The sequence below is a fragment of the Tursiops truncatus genome, chromosome 4 (assembly GCF_011762595.2).
Source record: "Tursiops truncatus isolate mTurTru1 chromosome 4, mTurTru1.mat.Y, whole genome shotgun sequence".
NCBI lineage: Eukaryota > Metazoa > Chordata > Mammalia > Artiodactyla > Delphinidae > Tursiops > Tursiops truncatus.
In genome coordinates, this window is record NC_047037.1 from 143,094,827 (window position 1) to 143,112,809 (window position 17,983).

The window sequence follows — 17,983 nt, forward strand, 5'->3', positions numbered from 1 at the left end:
CCCAGAGCGTGGCGCCTGTGGGGAGCGTGACCCTGACCAGGGTGGTCACAGGTGGGGGCCAAGGAGGCCACCGCCTCCCCGCCCCTCCCCGTGGGAAGCTGGCCGCGGGAGCCTGCCTTGCAGCCGTCCGTGAAAAATCCAGTTAACGAGCAGATGCCAGGCCCTTAAAGACTAATCGGGCCGCTCGCTGCTTTAAAGGTCCCCTCGGGTCCCTTGCGTCCTCTCTGCTCCCCCCTGGCCCGCGCCTGCAGGAGCCCAGCTCCCAGGTGTTGGGGGGCCCTCGAGATGCTGGGAGCCCCTGGCCGGGGCCTCCTGCCCCCCCAGCGTGTTCTCATGGCTTCTAGAAGGTCACGGGGGGTTGGGGCTGCCCTGTGCCTGTATGAGGGGGTGGTGGGGACGTGTCACTGCAGAATGGAGCAGTGACGTGACGCTCTGCGGCCCCGAGTCCCTGGGACGCTTGGTGGAAACTCTAGTCACATATTAATTTCCTGGGTCAGGAGCCTTCATCTGAAACGCTGGCCCCCTTGTGCCCCGTCAGATGTGTCACGGACATGACACTGAAGCTGCAGGCACTAGAGGACTCTGCAGCTGCTACAGGACCCAGGTCTCACGGTGACATCGGCTTTGGTTGACCTCAAGACTCCTGGAAAGGGGACCGTCCTCCCCGCTGGCCATCAGGGGCTGTCTGTCCCCTCCTGGGTAGCCAAGCAGGTGTCTGGCCTTTCCATGGGGAAGGCCACTTCACGGCACAGGACTTTGGTGTCTGCGTGCGGGGAGCCCGCTTCCCCGGGGGCTTCGGGGACGCTGCTGTGTTTATCATCTTCCGAGAGGCGCCTTCCCGCTGCCCCGCGTCCTGGTCTGGGCGCTCACCCCGTGTGTCCCTTGCTCTCCCAGCTGGTTCTGTTCCTTCACGTCCTCTTTGTGGTGGACTCTTCCTGCCCCGATGCGGACCCATCTTCAGCGCCCAGAGCAAGGCTGGGCACACAGTAGGAGCTCAGTGCGTGTTTGTTGAATGAAGGAAGGGACGATGTCCCAGGAGGTGAAGAATTAGAGGAGTGGCTACACTTTGGGCCCCGCGCCGGAGGGTTTTGCTCCCCGCCGGGGGCCGGCCCACCTCCTTTCCTTCCCTGGGCTCCTCATGTGACGGAGGAGGGTAGTGAGGTTGATGCCTCCCAGGGCAGGAGTGTGGTCCGACGTGCCTGGTGCAGAACGAGCACCCTGTGAGTGTCAGCCACGAGCCCGCGGAGCTGAGCACAGGCAGCTCTGTGGATGAGCCGGGCATCCGGGCCCAGAGAGGCCCCGCGGGCACAGAAAGTGGGAGGGGAGCCTTAAGCTCATTAAAAGGAAGAACCTGGGTTTTGTGAAAGAGGCTTTGTGATAAGCTTGAAAAACAACATTAGCGGCAAAGATGACCAGTGACCCCATCCCTGACTTTTAAAAAAATGGCAAATACTCCCTTAGAAAATGAGTAAGAGTTCATAGGAATTTATAAAGGAAAGAGATATTTTCACTGATATATACAAACCCTCAATCTCAGGAACAATCAAATAAATGCAAATTAAGTAGCATTTGGGTTGTGTGGTTTGAGAAAGGCGACACGGTCTCCCTTCGTTCTTTTTTAGACAGCTGTATGTAGCCGTAATTCACATGCCATACATTCACGAACTTAAAGTGTGCGATTCAGCAGTTTTTAGCGTGTTCAGAGATGTGCGCCACCGTCACCACAGTCAGCTTTAGAACGTCTCTGTCACGTCAGAAAGAAGCCTTTAACTTCGCCACGTGCAGCAACATGGATGGACTTGGAGGGCGTTACGCTGAGTGAAATAAGTCAGACAGAGAAAGACAAATACTGTGTGATTTCCCTTATATGTGGGATTTAAAAAATGTGACAGACTAGTGACTGTAACAAAAAACAGAAGCAGACCCACAGATATAGAGAACAAAGTCGTGGTCACCAGTGGGGAGAGGGAAGGGAGGAGGGGCAAGATCGGGATAGAGGCTTAAGAGGTACGAACTAGTAGGCATAAGAGAAGCCATGAGGGTGTATTGTACAACACGGGGGTATAGCCAAGAGTCTGTGACTCTGCATGGAGGACGACCTTTAAAACTGGATCACTGTATTGTACGCCTGTGACTTATATGATATTACACATCAACTATACTTCAGTAAAAGAAAGAAACCTTTTAGCTGTTACCGCTTCCAGCCCTGACCAGTCACTAACCTACTTTCTATAGATTTCCCTGTTCTATTTCATGTAAATGGCATCACCTGTATGGGACCTTTTGTGTGTGCCTTCTTTCACTCGAACGTCATGTGTTCAAGCTTCATCCATGTGGTGGCGTGTCAGGACCTCAGTCCTTTTGGCGGCTGAGTCACACTCCAAAGTGTGGATGGACCCCCTTGTGTATCTGTTCGCCAGCCGGGGAACACTTGTATCGTTCCACCTTTTGGCTGAAGTGAATAGTGCTGCTGTAAACATTAGTGTAAAGATTTTGTGTGGACGTATGCTTTCATTTCTCTCGGTGTGTATCTAGAGTGGAATTTCTGGGGCATAAGGTATCTTTGCTTAATCGTTCAAGGAACTGCCACACTATTTTCCAAAGTGTCTGCCGCATCTTACACTCCGGCCAGGAGAGGATGAGGGCTGTGATTTCCCCACATCTTGCCGGCACTTGTGATTACATTTTTGATTCTAGCCATTTTAGTGGGTGTGAAGTGTATCTCGTTGTGGTTTCCATTTGCGTTTCCCAGATGACTGGTGTTATTAAGCATCTTTTCATGTGCCCGTTGGCCATTTGTATGTCTTGTTTTTGAGATGTGGACTACTTTTAAAGTCTTTATTGAATTTGTTACAGTATTGATTCTGTTTTGGTTTTTTGGCCTCGAGACATGTGGGATCTTAGCTTCCCAACCAGGGATCGAACCTGCACCCCCTGCATTGGAAGGCGAAGTCGTAACCACTGGACCGCCAGGGAGGTCCCCATTTGTATGTCTTCAGTGGAGAAATGTCTCTTCAGATTCTTTGCCAGTTTAAAAAAATTGGATTGTCTTCTTATTGTTGGGTTGCAGGAGTTCTTTTCATATTCTAGATACACGTCTCTTATTGGGTGTGTGATTTGCAGATATTTTCTTCCATTCTGTGGGTTGTCTTTTCACTTTCCTGTGTCCTTTGAAGCCCAAAAGTTTTCAGTTTTGATGAAGTCCAATTGATCTATGTTTTTTCTCTTGTTGCTCAGACTTCTGGTGTCATATCTAAGAGTCCTTTGCCAAATCCTCGGTCATGAAGATTTATTCTATGTTTTCTACTAAGAGTTTTATAGTTTTAGTTCTTATATTTAGGTCTTTGATCCATTTGAAGCTAATTTTTGTATATGGTGTGAGGTAAGGGTTTAACTGCCTTCTTTTGCCTGTGGCTGTGCAGTTGTCCCAGCATCATTTGTTGAAAATACTATTCTTTCCCCACTGAATAGTTTGGGCAACCTTGTGGAAAGTCAGTTGACCATAGATGCGTGAGTTTATTTCGGAGCTCTCAATTCTGTTTCACGCATCTATCCGCCCGTCTTCGTTCCAGTACCTGCTGCCTTGGTCACTTAGCATTATAAAAGGTTTGAAGTAGGGAAACGTGATTCCTCCAGTTCTGTTCTAACCCTACACAATGTTTGAACCCAATACTGTGAACAACTGTATTTTAACAAATTATATAACTTAGGTGAAATGAACAAGTTCCTAGAAAGACACAAACTACTGAAATTCAATAAGAAATAGACTATTTGAATATATCTGTAACAAATGAAGAGATCGAATTAGTAATCCCAAAACTTCCATAAAGAAAAGACCAGCTTCACTGCTGAATTTTACCAAACATCTAAAGAAGAATTAAAACCAGTTCTTCACAAACTCTTTCAAACGATAAGAGATGGGGGAACATTTCCCAGCTCATTTTATGAGGTCAGTATTATCTGGATACCAAAACCATACAGATATCACAAACACAAAAAACTACAGTCCAACGTTTCTTACAACACAAAAAATTCTTAAAATCCTAGCAAACCAAATTCAGCCACATAGAAAAAGAATTATACATCATCACCCAGTGGGCTTTATCCCAGGAATGCAAGTTTGGTTTAATGTCTGAAAATTAATGTAATACATCACATCAACAGAATAAAAAATAAAAATCACATGGTCATCTCAGTAGACACAGAAAAGGCATAGAGAAAATCCAACACCCTTTCGTGATAAGAACATTAAAAAAACTAGGGAAAAAAGGGAACTTCCTGAAGCCAATGAAAGGCATCTCGAAAAACTCATACCTAACATCGAACTTACTGGTGAGAGGCTGGACGCTCCCCCCAAGATTGGGGACAAGACAAGAACACCCGCTCTCACCACTTCTATTCAGTGTTGTACTCTGTTCACAGATGACATGATCTTATATGTGTGAAGTCCTAAGGAATCTGCTAAAAATCTGTTACAACTAACAAATAAATTCAGCAAGGTTGTAGGATACGAGATCAATATAAAAACACCAATTGTATTTCTCAATAACTTGCAACGAACAATCCAAAAATGAAATTGAGGAAAAATTCCATTTACAAAAGCATCAAAAAGAGTAAAATATTTAGGAATAAATTTAACAAAGAAGTGCAAAATGTATACTCTGAAAACTTAAAAAAACAACTTAGAGAGAAATTAAGGAAAAACATCCCGTGTTCACGAATTGGAAGACTTCACATCGTTAAGACGGCATCACTCCCGCAAACAACCTCCGGCCACTACAGCTCCTACCCGATCCCAGCTGATGTCTTTGTAGGAACTGGCAAACCGATCCTAATATCCATATGGAATTTCAAGGCACCCAGAATAAGACTCTTGAAAAAGAAGAGCAAAGTAGAGTAACCCCTTGGTTCTTTTTTTTTTTTTACATCTTTATCGGAGTATAATTGCTTTACAATGGTGTGGTAGTTTCTGCTTCATAACAAAGTGAATCAGCTATACATATACTTATGTTCCCATATCTCTTCCCTCTTGCGTCTCCGTCCCTCCCACCCTCCCTATCCCACCCCTCTAGGTGGTCACAAAGCACCGAGCTGATCTCCCTGTGCTATGCGGCTGCTTCCCACTAGCTATCTACCTTACGTTTGGTAGTGTATATATGTCCATGCCTCTCTCTCGCTTTGTCACAGCTTACCCTTCCTCCTCCCTGTATCCTCAAGTCCATTCTCTAGTAGGTCTGTGTCTTTATTCCTGTCCTGCCCCTAGGTTCTTCATGACATTTTTTTTTCTTAAATTCCATATATATGCGTTAGCATACGGTATTTGTCTTTCTCTTTCTGACTTACTTCACTCTGTATGACAGACTCTAGGTCTATCCACCTCATTACAAATAGCTCAATTTCGTTTCTTTTTATGGCTGAGTAATATTCCATTGTATATATGTGCCACATCTTCTTTATCCATTCATCCGATGATGGGCACTTAAGTTGTTTCCATCTCCGGGCTATTGTAAATAGAGCTGCAATGAACATTGTGGTACATGACTCTTTGAATTATGGTTTTCTCAGGGTATATGCCCAGTAGTGGGATTGCTGGGTCATATGGTAGTTCTATTTGTAGTTTTTTAAGGAACCTCCATACTGTTCTCCATAGTGGCTGTACCAATTCACATTCCCTCCAGCAGTGCAAGAGTGTTCCCTTTTCTCCACACCCTCTCCAGCATTTATTGTTTCTAGAGTTTTTGATGATGGCCATTCTGACCGGTGTGAGATGATAGCTCACTGTAGTTTTGATTTGCATTTCTCTAATGATTAATGATGTTGAGCATCCTTTCGTGTGTTTGTTGGCAGTCTGTTTACCTTCTTTGGAGAAATGTCTATTTAGGTCTCCTGCCCATACTTGGACTGGGTTGTTTGTTTTTTTGTTATTGAGCTGCATGAGCTGCTTGTAAATTTTGGAGATTAATCCTTTGTCAGTTGCTTCATTTGCAAATATTTTCTCCCATTCTGAGGGTTGTCTTTTGGTCTTGTTTATGGTTCCTTTGCTGTGCAAAAGCTTTGCAGTTTCATTAGATCCCATTTGTTTATTTTTGTTTTTATTTCCATTTCTCTAGGAGGTGGGTCAAAAAGGATCTTGCTGTGATTTATGTCATAGAGTGTCCTGCCTATGTTTTCCTCTAAGAGTTTGATAGTGTCTGGCCTTCCATTTAGGTCTTTAATCCATTTTGAGCTTATGTTTGTGTATGGCGTTAGGGAGTGTTCTAATCTCATACTTTTACATGTAGCTGTCCAGTTTTCCCAGCACCACTTATTGAAGAGGCTGTCCTTTCTCCACTGTACATTCCTGCCTCCTTTATCAAAGGTAAGGCGACCACATGTGCGTGCTTATCCCTGGTTCTTAAAGGAGTGTTTAGAGCCTGTGAACGCATCTGCTTTGCCTTGGGGTGTAGCTTGGATGATTCCCATAGAGTCTAAAGCCTGACTGGGAGAAACACGTTCAGATCTTTGTTTTGTGAACGTGAACCTAAATGACGCCAAGTGAGAGAAGTCGGCGACTTTGCCGCCCGCCGGGCGCTCGGGGGAGGCAGGAGCCACTCCCAGCCGCGTGGCGACCTGCCAGGGCCTTTTGAAGGTTCGGCAGGGATAACGCCCACGTGTGGCCCCGGGGACGGGACGTGCCTGGAAAGCAGTTCTTACCGCCCTCTGCTGCGTCACCTGCCTTTCCAGGGACAAAGCTGGGGGAGAGAGTGTTCCAGGCGGACACAGGAGGAGAGCTTTACTCTCCCCATGAGCTTCTCTCATGGGAACGTTTCAAACCTGCAGAAAAGTCGAAGGACAGTGTGGGGTTTGCTCACGTACTTCCTTCATCGCGGTTCCCCTTGGTCTCCTGGTCTGGCCCTGTCTGTACCCAGGGCCGTGCACACCTGCACACCGTGTCCACGTGTGCATCCACACTCACATCCCCGTGCAGGTGCACACGCTCGTTGGGGACGTGGGCGCGGCATCCTGCCCCGGGGCCTGCTGTCCGTGTGCGCCTCCTGTCCAGTTGTCCTCTATCACACAGGCCACATTCAAGGGTCCTCCAGGTCCCAATGACGGCCTTTATGAAGCTGGCCCCGTCTCTGCCCGGCGGCCCCGGAGCATCTAGGAACCGCGCGGCACTTGGTGGCCGTGACCCCTCAGCCTGTTAGCTTAGAGCCGCCCCTTCCTCCTTACGCTTCCTAACGTGGCCGTTTCTGGAGAGTCCGGGCGCTGTCCCGCGAAGCGCGCTGTCTGACTTGTCCATCCCGCGAAGCGCGCTGTCTGACTTGTCCAGCTGTTTCCTCGTGTTTGGATTAGGGCTTTGGCTGTGCACCCTGGACAGGCAACCGCGTGTGCTCCGCGTGGCCTTCCCTTGGGACGTGGGAGGGCGTGCGTGTCTGGCGGTCACCGGGTGGCCCCGGGGAGGTGCCTTTTCCCCAAGATGTGTCAACGTCTTGAGAATCTCTGCTCCCAGCCACCTTTCACCTCCACTGCCGACCCCTCCAGCCGGGGGTCTCCACCTGCCACGCTCGCTTCCCAAGGGGCCGGCTCTGTGGGGGTCAGAGGGTCCCCTGTGTTCTGTCACCCCAGACGAGTGGTGGGGTTGTGGGAACAGTGCGCCCAGCTGAGTACGGGGCGATGCTTGGTGTTGATCTGGGAACCAGAGGGCTCCTGTGGGCTCCGCTGTTACCATAGAAGAATCTGGGTTTGGGCTGGGACAGACTCCTTCCCACCAGGCAGCACCTCCCCTGCCTGCTCAGCCCAGGCAGCGGGGCCTCGGCCCTCGCGGGAGCTGGGGGCTCCGCTGAGGGCATGCACCTGGCGACCTGAACCCGGGTCTCCACTTTCCCACACTGGGATGAAGTGGGTTAAAGGACACCTGAGGGCAGAGGAGGGGGGCTGGACAGCCTGGTGGTTAAAGATCAGACGGTGTTGCAACGTCCCTGCTGTCCACGGTCCTCCTGTCTGTGTGCTCGGCTCTCACTGGCGGTGTGGCCAGGCGGGTCCTCGGGTGACTGACACCCGAGGGGAGGGGAGGCACCCGTGGGCCTTGACCTGTAGCCCCGGCTGCCCGGCCACCTCGTGCCGCTTAATCTTCACAGCAACCTGAGGGCGGACAGTGGCCACAAGGAGAGGCCCGGCCAGCGCGGGAACCTGGCCAGCGGTCCGCATAGAGCTTGTCGTCAGCAGGCCCAGCAGCAGGGCCTTCAATGGGCATCTTAGGAGCTGTGGCCTTTATCACTGTGGCTCAAAAAAGTCACCATGAAACACAGGGTTGGGGCAGAACGTTTGGACACTTTGGGCAATTATAAACAGAAAGATGAGAAGGTGTGTTCCATTCTGGAAGGGCTGTAAACGTGTCCACAACGTATGGGTCTTTTTCTTTTTAATTTTTAAATATTTATTTATTTATTTTTGGCTGCGTTGGGTCTTTGTTGCTGCACACGGGCTTTCTCTAGTTGCAGTGAGCGGGGGCAACTGTTCCTTGTGGTGCGTGGGCTTCTCATAGCGGTGGCTTCTCTTGTTGCGGAGCACGGGCTCTAGGTGCACGGGCTTCAGTAGTTGTGGAGCATGGGCTCTAGAGCGCAGGCTCAGTAGTTGTGGCGCACGGGCTTAGTTGCTCTGTGGTACGTGGGGTCTTCCCAGACTAGGGCTCGAACCCGTGTCCCCTGCATTGGCAGGCGGATTCTTAACCACTGCGCCACCAGGGAAGTCCCCACGATGTACGGGTCTTTACTGGACGTGCTGCCGCCCTGGGGGCTGTCCCCAGCACTGGATGTTGGGACTGGTTTCCCAGCCCTGCTCCTTGGAGGCCGGCCAGCTCCTCGCAGGCCCACGCATCTTGAATGGTCTCTAGTACCTGGTCCTCGAGGGAGGAGCAGGAGAGGTGACCCTGGGCGACCTGAGCAGGGGTCCCTGCAGGACACTGCTGGCCTGGGGAGCGTGGGGGGGGGATGGTCTGAGGGATGGGCTGAAGAGAGGAATCAGAGCCAGCCTTTGGGCCACGTGTGGGCAGCCGCAGGCAGACCACCCGGAGGGGCCCAGGAGAGACCCCGCCGTGGGCCCAGGACGGCTGAGGCCCCGGCGGCAGCATCCCTGAGCCCCGGGCGGACGAGGCCGTGCTCTGACCTCACAGCCCGAAGCCTCAGGCCTGGACACGCTTTGCTCCTCGCATTGGCTCTGCGCACATGTGGGTGTTTCGTGCTTTTGAAAAAATGAAAATAAAAGACCACAGTTTTCAGGAATCCAAACCAGAAGGGCCACACAGAACAAACCCTGGCACAGCGCAGGGCGGGGCCGGAGGCTGGCCGGTCTCCCAGCAGCAGGAGGGCAGAACCTTCTGGAAGTTGTGGGTGCTGGGTCCTCTCAGAAGGGGTGGCTGGCCCCCCCCTCCCCCCGGTGCTTGTAGGGGGAGTGATCCTGAGCCAGAGAGACCGTCTGATGAGGCCGGCGCCTGGGTCCCCCTGGGGAGGCCGAGGCAGGCGTTTGAGGGAGTGACTTAGACATTTGCGGCTTTGGGACGTCATTCCAACAAGAACGTGCAAACACTGGCTAACAAGTTAGCAAGTCCTAACCCCCGTCACCGGGTAGTGCAGACCCCAGGGGGTGGCCGGCAAACCCCGGCCTGGCGGGCCTTTCCTGCAGCCTCCCCGGCGTCCAGGAACCCAGAGACAATAGCGTGCACGGGAGTGAGTGGATGCGTGTGGGCACAGACCCAAGACGTGTGCACACGTGTGTGTACACAGACATGCACATGCACGCACACAGAGACGTAATCACACGCCCATCAGAGAGACACAAACACACGCCTATAGACGCACATGCTCCCGTGTACCTGGCGAGCCCTGGGGTGAATTAACAACGGTGCAGGTGTTCGCTGGTTTGGGCCACAAGCCGCTGTGTGTGTCGTGGGTGGAGGAGAGAGGGGGGCCTTTCAGGAAGTTGGCGTGGGAGGAGTGAGGGCGTGAGGGGGGAAGGGGCATCGGGAATCCACCCAAAGCTTTGCTAGGGGTCACCTGGCACCTACAAGGCATCTACAGGAGTTCTGGCCAGTTCATTCCCAAGAAAGAGAAAGCTCCTTGTTATTGCCGGTGCCACCCGCATGTCTCCTCTGAGTACAGAATTCTCTTCTATAATTTAAATTACCCTTGTTGTGTTGGATAGTATCCAGGAGCCTTCAGACAGAAATCCGATGTCCTCCAGGGGAGTTTTCAGCCGCCAGAGACAGTTCTGCAGGCATGGGGAAGGCTGGGTGGGAGGAGGAACCCACCCACGCAGGAGAACTTGCCTTAAGTCAGGACACAGCATGAAATGTGAGAACAGGTGGACACCAGGTTAACAAAGAACAGAAGCTACCACACCATCGAGGAGCGGGGCGTCGTCACCAAGGAAGGATCCAAGGCAAGAACAGCGAGCCCTGTCTGGGAGCCACAGGACAGCAAGCGTAGGGGATGGGGTCTTGAGGGATGTGTAAGAGTTTGCCAGATGGAGACCACAGCAGCAGTTGTGCTGTCATTGGCTTTTGGTCCTGGACCTGGTGAATTCCCAGCTCACCAGGAATTCCTGGATCCCGGTTGTTCCTGAACTGGGTGCTGGGGGCCCAGGGCTCCTTGCACGGGCAGGACTTGCCGTGGGTCCTCAGAGGATGGCCCTCTGGGCAGCTTTGGGCTTTCTCCCTTCTGGGCACCTGTGTGTGGTCAGAGGGTCCTCCAGGGGGCCGCTCTGGGAGCTTAGGTCAATGCATGCGTCTTCTCGGATGTATCTCAGGCTTCCCCAGAGGCCATCCCACCTGGGTGCCGAGCTGCTGCCTGCTTCCGAGTTTCGAGCCCAGCTGGCTGGTGGCGGGCAGTGGCGAGCCCACGCGTGGGTCTGTGGACATCGAGGCCACTCCTTGGTGGGGAGGTGCCCTCAGGGTCCTCCAGGGCCAGGTAGATGCTCAGACTCCTGGAACCCTCGTGGCCAAGCTTGACTGGAGGGCCCGGGACAGAGCTCAGCTCCTGCGGGGGAGAGCCAGTCCTCAGGGCAGAGGGCCCCACGGGAGGTGGCTTCTCGGCCAGGGTCCCACCAGGGGCCTGCCCAGCATGGAGTCACCGCATGCAGGGAGCCCCCGCGATGGCTTCCAAGGGGCTGGCGTCTCAGGTGCCGCTGTCCCCACCGACACCAGTGCCCAGGTTACCAGGGGATGACTAGAGAGTCACCAAAGGTCATAGGAGCCCAGGAAGGCTTCAGATGTTGCTGGGCACCCTGTGGTCAGCCGGGCGGCCCTGTGCCGGCTGTTCTCATAAGTGAAACCTGAAGGGAGACCACAGAGCCTTGAGGGCGACAAAGGGGTCCCAGGATGCTCTGGGCTGCACGGGGGCCCACCGTCTGCACATGCTGCTTGGGGGTGTGCGATTCGGGGCTGGTTTGTTTCCTGAGCTCCCCGTGAAGTAACTGAGGACACGGCCTCCGTGCTCCTTGTGGGGAGCGGCGGGGAACCCTGGGCAGGGCACACAGGGTGGGTGGGTGGGTGGGTGGTCCACCTCAGCCCCGAGGCGATGGGGCGAGTGCCCTTGAGACCTGGGCCTCTGCTCTCTAATCTGGCCTGAGGAGCCGCAGGGAAGCTAGCCAAGTCCCCGCCAGGAAGGAGGCTGGGACCCGGGAAGCAGGGCCCCCGGGCTGCTCCGGTGGAGGGCTGGGAGGGCCAGAGGAGGCTGTGCTCCGAGTTCTGATTGGGCAGCGCCGAGGCACCACGAGACTTCTCAGGTTGCACGGAAATGCCTCTGTGATACCCCGAGGGGCGCCGCTGGGGGCTGGGTGAGGGGATATTGGGCTGGACGCGCCCCCCTGTGCACCCCTCAGCGTCTCGTCTGACCCCTCTCCCTCTAGGGCATGAGGATGAATGGGTGGGGGAGCAACCAGGGGCCGAGGGACCACTCTGTACGTGATGGGGGGGCCACCTTACCCCGGGGGCCTGGGGTCGTTCCTCAGCACAGCGTTTGTGACGATTCTGAGGAGGGCTGAGGGCTCTCTGGGCCCGGCCTTGGAGAACAAAGTGCTTTCAGAAATGTGGCACCTGACCCAGAGGGATTTGTGTTTCAGTCATTTCAGATGGTTTCCCTCGAAACCCATTTTCCCCTCCTCCTCCATCCCCACGAGTGACAGGGGGATTATCCAACCTCCACAACGAGCACAGACTCCATAGGGACCAGTGCTGACAGGACCCTGTGCATGGATGGACCGGAGCCCCGTGTGTCCCTGAGGGGCTGGGCCCGGGCGGGGGGCCTGCTGCAGCCACAGTCTGCTGGGGGAGCCCGGTCTACACCTCAGGCGTTCTGAATGCTGCAGTGTCCGTGTGGGTGTGCATGTGAGCGTGTGCACATGTGGGGCCATGCACGTGTGTGTGCATGTGCACGTGTGCGCACGTGCATGCGAGCCTGTGCACGCGTGGGCACGCGTGTGCAGGGAGCCTCACGGACCAGCACCTCGGCAGGCTGCTCCCTGATGGGAGCCGAGTCCTGGGGCAGAGCTGTGCTGACGTTTTCCAGAGAAGGTGGACGTGTGACGTTCTAGGAGTGCTGGGGCGTGACCGCGGTCTCCAGAAGGTGGGCAGGAGGGGTGAGGTCTGGAGCGGGGAGGGTGGGGGCTGCCCACTGGATGGTGGTGTGTCGCTCAGTGCAGTGGGGTCACAGCTACCATCCCCCTTTGCCCCGCGGTTCCGCGTTCCTGGCTCTCCCGGGAAGCGTGAATTGAGCGAGTGAATGCAGGGCTGGGGGCTGGCGAGTGGCCCCCAGGGAGTAACTGAGGGCACGGGGCCATCGGGGGGACAAGGGCAGCCCCACCGTGTTGGGCTCAGGGGCTCTGCCTCAAAAGGGCCCAGAGTCCCTCTCCAGAACGTGCTTGGAGAAGGGGAAGGGCCTTTGGAATATCTGTCCTGAGATTTTCCAGAGACTTTTAGGCATAAAATCACATCAGCGGCATAACTAGCAAGAGACTGTTCTTGAGGCATTTCTAAGAACTCTGGGGTGGAGGGTGCAACCCAGATTTGGCTTACGGGGTGCCCCCGCCTTTCGAGAGGGGACCCGCTGTTCAGCTGTCCTGAAACGTGGGTTCTGGTCCCAAGCGGCCCAGCTCGTCGATGGCACCCTGGGCATCCTGGGCCGGGGTCCCTGCCACAGGCTGGAGAGGACAGGGTTCCGAGGGGACTCAGACAGAAGGCGTGGCTGGCACGCAGGGCACGCGTGGGGTCTAGCGTGGAACGTGTGGTGAGAGCCGTGCGTGTGTGTGTGGATGTGTGAGGGTGCATGTGACGATGTGAGCCTGCGGGAGGGAGCACGTGTGTTTGCATAAGCGAGTGTCGGGCGTGTGCGGGCGTGTGTGGGCGCGTGTAGAGACCGCCTGCATTCCACTCGGCATCCCCCTCTCCTGGGCTGTGGCCCAGAGCCTCTGGTCTCCGGGCCGAGGTTCCTCGCCACACGGCGTGCCTGCTACAGTGAAGGCGTGAGCTGGGTCCCCGCCTGCTCGGGCAGGCGCCAGGTGGGGAGGGGGAAGCTAGCCTCCAGGTCAGACACCCGCACAGGCTGTGAGTCCCAGGCAAGGCTGCTCCCCGTGCCCAGGTCTTCTCCCCAAACCCCGGAGAGGCGCTGGCAGGACTTCAGGCCACAGGGCAGCATCCCATAGTGTTTTGGACAGAGGGATGGTGTCATCTGAAGTTTTATGAAGGGAAGGAGTCGGGGCTCGGTGGGAAGAGTCCCGCTGCAGGCCGGCCTGGCTAACCTGGCTTCCGGAGAGGTCCGCAGAGTGGGACACCCCCGGAAGGGGCGCCCACTGATGTCTGGAGGAGGCTGGCGCCCGGGGGCTGCGTGAAGGGCTTATCCCCCAGTCACCCACCCTGCACACGGGCTGAGCTCTGAGGTGTGGGAGTGGCAGGGGGGCCTCTGTCTGTCTGTCTACCGTTGGTCTCACCGAGTCCCTAATCTTCCTCTGCCTTTCGTCGCTTCCCAACTGCTGTGTTCTGCCCCTTTGGAGCAATTCTCAGGGGTTCATCAGCAGCCCCCCCAGGCCTCAGCTAAGTGCTGATGAGAAGTCGGACACTGGCAGGGTCAGCCGGGGAGCGCGGTACCAGCCCGTCAGACAGAGGGCCGGTGTGTTTGAGCAGGTTTTAAGAGCGAAAGCTGAAAAGAGGCCGTGCTCTCTGGCGAGGTGGAGGGAGGGCGGCCGGCGTCTGCGGGGGGACAGAGCTGGGCAGGCTGCGGAACAGGTGACCTGAACAGAGGCCCTGGGGACCAAACGCTGCCATCTCAGGGCAGCAGCTGCGGCAGAAGGATGGACTCACAGTGAAGCCAGTGGTTTCTAAGCTCCAGCTTTGCCCCAGAGCCGTGGCTTGAGGCCAGGCTTCCAGGCTGTTCTCAGTCAGAGAAACTCCAGTGCAGAGCATTGTGGGCACGGGGGCCAGGGGCTGTATCCCGGCATCCTGAGGCTCCCAGCCACGCGCAGGACGGACGCCCCGAGGACCTGTGCCCGGTGCTCTCTCTTGGGTCTGGGCTCTGCAGGCTGCAGGGCAAGGAGGAGGGTCCTTCCCAAAGCTCCAGTGCACCCAGGAGCGCCCCCCCCCCCGGGGGACCGCGGTGTGCCGGCCCGGAGCCCACCGTGCCCACGCTCCGGAGCAGGGACTGGGCGGCAGTCTGGGAGGGCCCGGGGAGGGAGCTGGGAAGTCGTCTGACTTCTCTGTCAGTGCCCCGTGGCCTCTGGTGGAGTCTGCGGCTGCTTCAAGGAGGTGTGAGGCGTTTTCCAGGGGGCCTGTCACTTTGGGTAGAGGCGCACATCTGTCCGTTTCCCTCCTTGAGAGCCCTTGAGAGCGGGAGGTAGGAGGGGGAGCCGCCTGGATGCCTGAACGGGGAGCTGGCTGCAGGCCCGGGGGCGGGAGGTGGGGGCGGGCTGGCCCCGCCTCTGGACAGCAGAGGCCGCCCGCTGCTCTGCGGTGCACACAGCCTGATGGCTCCGGACCCCAGCGGCCGCCGCGGCCACTGTGGCCTGCTGCTGCTGCTTGCATGCTGCCTCGCGCCCACCCGGGCTGACCTGATGTCCTGGCTGTGGTCCGCTAACACTGCCGGGTCCACGGTCACACTGGCCTCTAAGCCCCCGGGCAGCTCACCTGTGCAGCCCACAGAGGACACCTCACCTGTGCGGCCCACAGAGGACACCACCACGCACGTGGCCCCCCAGGATGACCCCACCCAGCAGTGGAAAGCCCTTGCCAGCCCCGAGCCGCCTCTGGAGAGGCTGGAGGTGGGCCAGGGCCAGGCCCCCACTGTCCCCTCGGCGGCCTCCACTGCGAGCCCAGACACAAAGGAGGAGAACATTGCCGGCGTCGGAGCCAAGATCCTGAACGTGGCTCTGGGCATCCGGAGCTTCGTCCAGCTGTGGGACGACACCACCCCCACCACGAGCTCCACCAGGGCGGGGACGCCAGGCCCCGAGAACCCCACGGACCCCCTCACCACCCCTGGACCCTCCAGGGGCCCCCAGGACGACTGGACCACTCCCTGGCTGAGCACCGGGGCCCCGAGCTCTCCGGACACCCAGAGGACCGAGGCCGGCACCCTGCTGCCGCCCACCCAGCCGCCGCCCTCCCAGCCGCCGCCCTCCCAGCCGCCGCCCTCCCAGCCGCCGCCCTCCCCGGACAGGCCCCGGGCCCTGCTCGGGGAGCCTGCGGTACCACCGCCATCCCCAGGTAGAGCTTCTCTGTCCTCCGCGTGGGCCGGGGCCCCTCCCCAGGGAAGCCAGCCGCCCCCGGGGTGGCCCCAGGAGCTGGACAGCAAGGGACTCTTGCCCGCGGCAGCCCGTCCCGGCCAGCAGCACCGACGCCCTGATGACCGCACGCGCACGCCTCCTCCGCTTGCCCTGGTGACGGGCTCCCCGGGAGTGCACGCTGCCCCCTGGGCTCTCTCCTCTGAGCCCTCCGCCAAGCTGTCTCACGCCGCACTCTTGGCTCTAAGTGGGGACAGGGGTGCTTGGGTTCCCCACGTGGCTAACCCTGTGGGGCCTGGTCTCGCTGACAGCTCCGCACTGCTGGGCACTGCCGGCCGCTGCCTGCCCCTGCTGCCCTCCCTGGCGCTCTGCGGCCACCTGGGCATCGGGCGCTTCTGGCTGCCCAACCACCTCCACCACGCGAGCGGCGAGGAGGTGCAGGCCGCGGCCCGGGCCTGGGGGGCGCTTCTGCAGACCCGCTGTCACCGCTTCCTGGCCCGGTTCTTCTGCCTGCTGCTGGCCCCCCCCTGTGGCCCTGGCGCCCTGCCCGGCCCGCCGCCCTGCCGCCAGTTCTGCGAGGCCCTGGAGGACGCGTGCTGGAGCCGCCTGGACGGGCGCGGGCTGCCGTTCCCCTGCGCCTCGCTCCCGGCCCGCGAGGACGGGCACTGCGTGTTCATTGGGCCGCCTGCAGGTAACGGCCGGCCCGCCACCCGCCTTCCGTCGGTCCGGCTGGGCGAGCGCCCTCGGGAGGCTGGACGGCGTGCGCTGCTTCCTTTGGGGGGCAGGCTGAGAGGCGTGCTCAAGACCAGAGGTTCTGTGCGTGACGGCAGGTCCCCCACGCTCTGAGGTCGCCTGCCACACACCTGTCGCGGAGGGGGAACCAAGGCACAGGACGGCGACGGGACTTCCCACCGAATTCTGCCCACGGCTCCCAGCCACTGTGCCCAGCCTGCACGGTCGAGGGGGCGGAAGGGACGGGGGGCTTGCAGCTCTTAAGGTCGACAGGTCTTGACCATCTAGCGACCAGTGAGTCTGAGGGGCTCACGGGGGTCCCCCAGCCGGTCCGTGAGCTCCAGAGCCCCTCCACCCCGGGGCAGCAAAAGGGCCACTCCCTCCTGGGGGCCACGTCCCCCCACATGGACTCGCCCCATCACCACGTGGCTGGTAGGGGAGAGGGATGGGCCGCCGCAGCCTCCTAGGGCCCACCAGCTGCCTCTGCGTCCTTGGTGCGGCTGGGCCCCTGAGCGGAGCCTGCTCCCCGTTCGCACTTGCGGGCCCATCCGTGCCCTGCTGTGTGTGTACTGCTAACCGCCCCCCCGCGACCGTGGTGCCGTGGGGAGCAGCCTCGACCCACTCATTGGTCTCTGAAGTCATTGGGCTTTGGAGCTGGGCCAGTGGCGGTGGGCCGCCTGCACTGGACCCCGAGAGGGGGTGTCAGTCTGCTGGGCCCCTGAGGGATGTGCATGGGCGATTCCCTGGCCAGGCCTGGGATGCAGTGAGGAGGTGGCTGCCGGTGCCCGGGCCACAGCAGGACAGGAACAAGCGCCCATGACGGTGGTGCCCACCCCAAGGAAGAAGAAAGCAAGGGCTGGGAGGAGAGGGAGGTGGGACCGTGGCCTCTGCAGACAGACGGATGGGGACGCTGCTCGAGGGGGGCGGTGGCTGAGCCCCGCGTGTGAGCAGGGTGGCCAGGAGGGTGTCCGAGGAGCAGCCCGGGCGGGGTCCCCTCTGGGAGGGCCTGGCGCATGAGGAGCCCACGGGCCCTGTGGCTGTCCCTGAGGGCGGGGCCGAGGGCGGGGGCAGGGGCCTGGCCCGGCTGTTGGCACGGAGGGCATCGACCTCACGCCGAGGGAGGGGCTGCAGCGAGCTGCGTGCTCCCTCACCCTCCACGCCGTCAGTGCCCCCAGTACACCTGACACCGGGCCAGCCCGGGCCCCTCCAGACTCTGTGCCGCGTCCCCCAGCCAGCCTTGCCCTGTCCCCAACCACGCGCGTGGGGCAGGGGCAGCACCGCAGGGAGGTGTCCTGCCAGGAGGGCCCCTGGTGCCACGCAAAGGCCCACCTCCACGGGGCAGGGGCAGGGAGCGGGGAAGGCCAGGCCTGCCCGCTCAGAGCCCTGGGCACACGTCCCGCTGCTGGGCCCAGGTCCCCTTTGGCTTGGGGGTTCAGCCACAGTGGGCCCGGGCCGGGGGCTGGTGCAGGACGGGCCTCGCGCTGGCAGGGCCCGGGCAGGGCTG

The 17,983-nt window shown here is 58.2% G+C and overlaps 1 protein-coding gene across 7 annotated transcripts in view; it reads left to right on the top strand.

The window, feature by feature from the left end:
• COL18A1 (collagen type XVIII alpha 1 chain) overlaps positions 1-17,983 on the top strand; it is a 98,327-nt gene that overhangs the window by 34,866 nt on the left and 45,478 nt on the right. For 5 of the 7 annotated variants that reach the window (XM_073804587.1, XM_073804588.1, XM_073804589.1 and 2 more), the window contains exon 1: positions 14,977-15,730. The exons of the other annotated variants lie outside the window; for them this stretch is intronic. In XM_073804587.1, coding sequence (XP_073660688.1) covers positions 14,992-15,730 — 739 coding nt within the window. In that variant the 5' untranslated portion in view covers positions 14,977-14,991. Of the gene's footprint in view, positions 1-14,976; positions 15,731-17,983 lie in introns of those variants that run through there. 7 annotated transcript variants of the gene reach the window in all.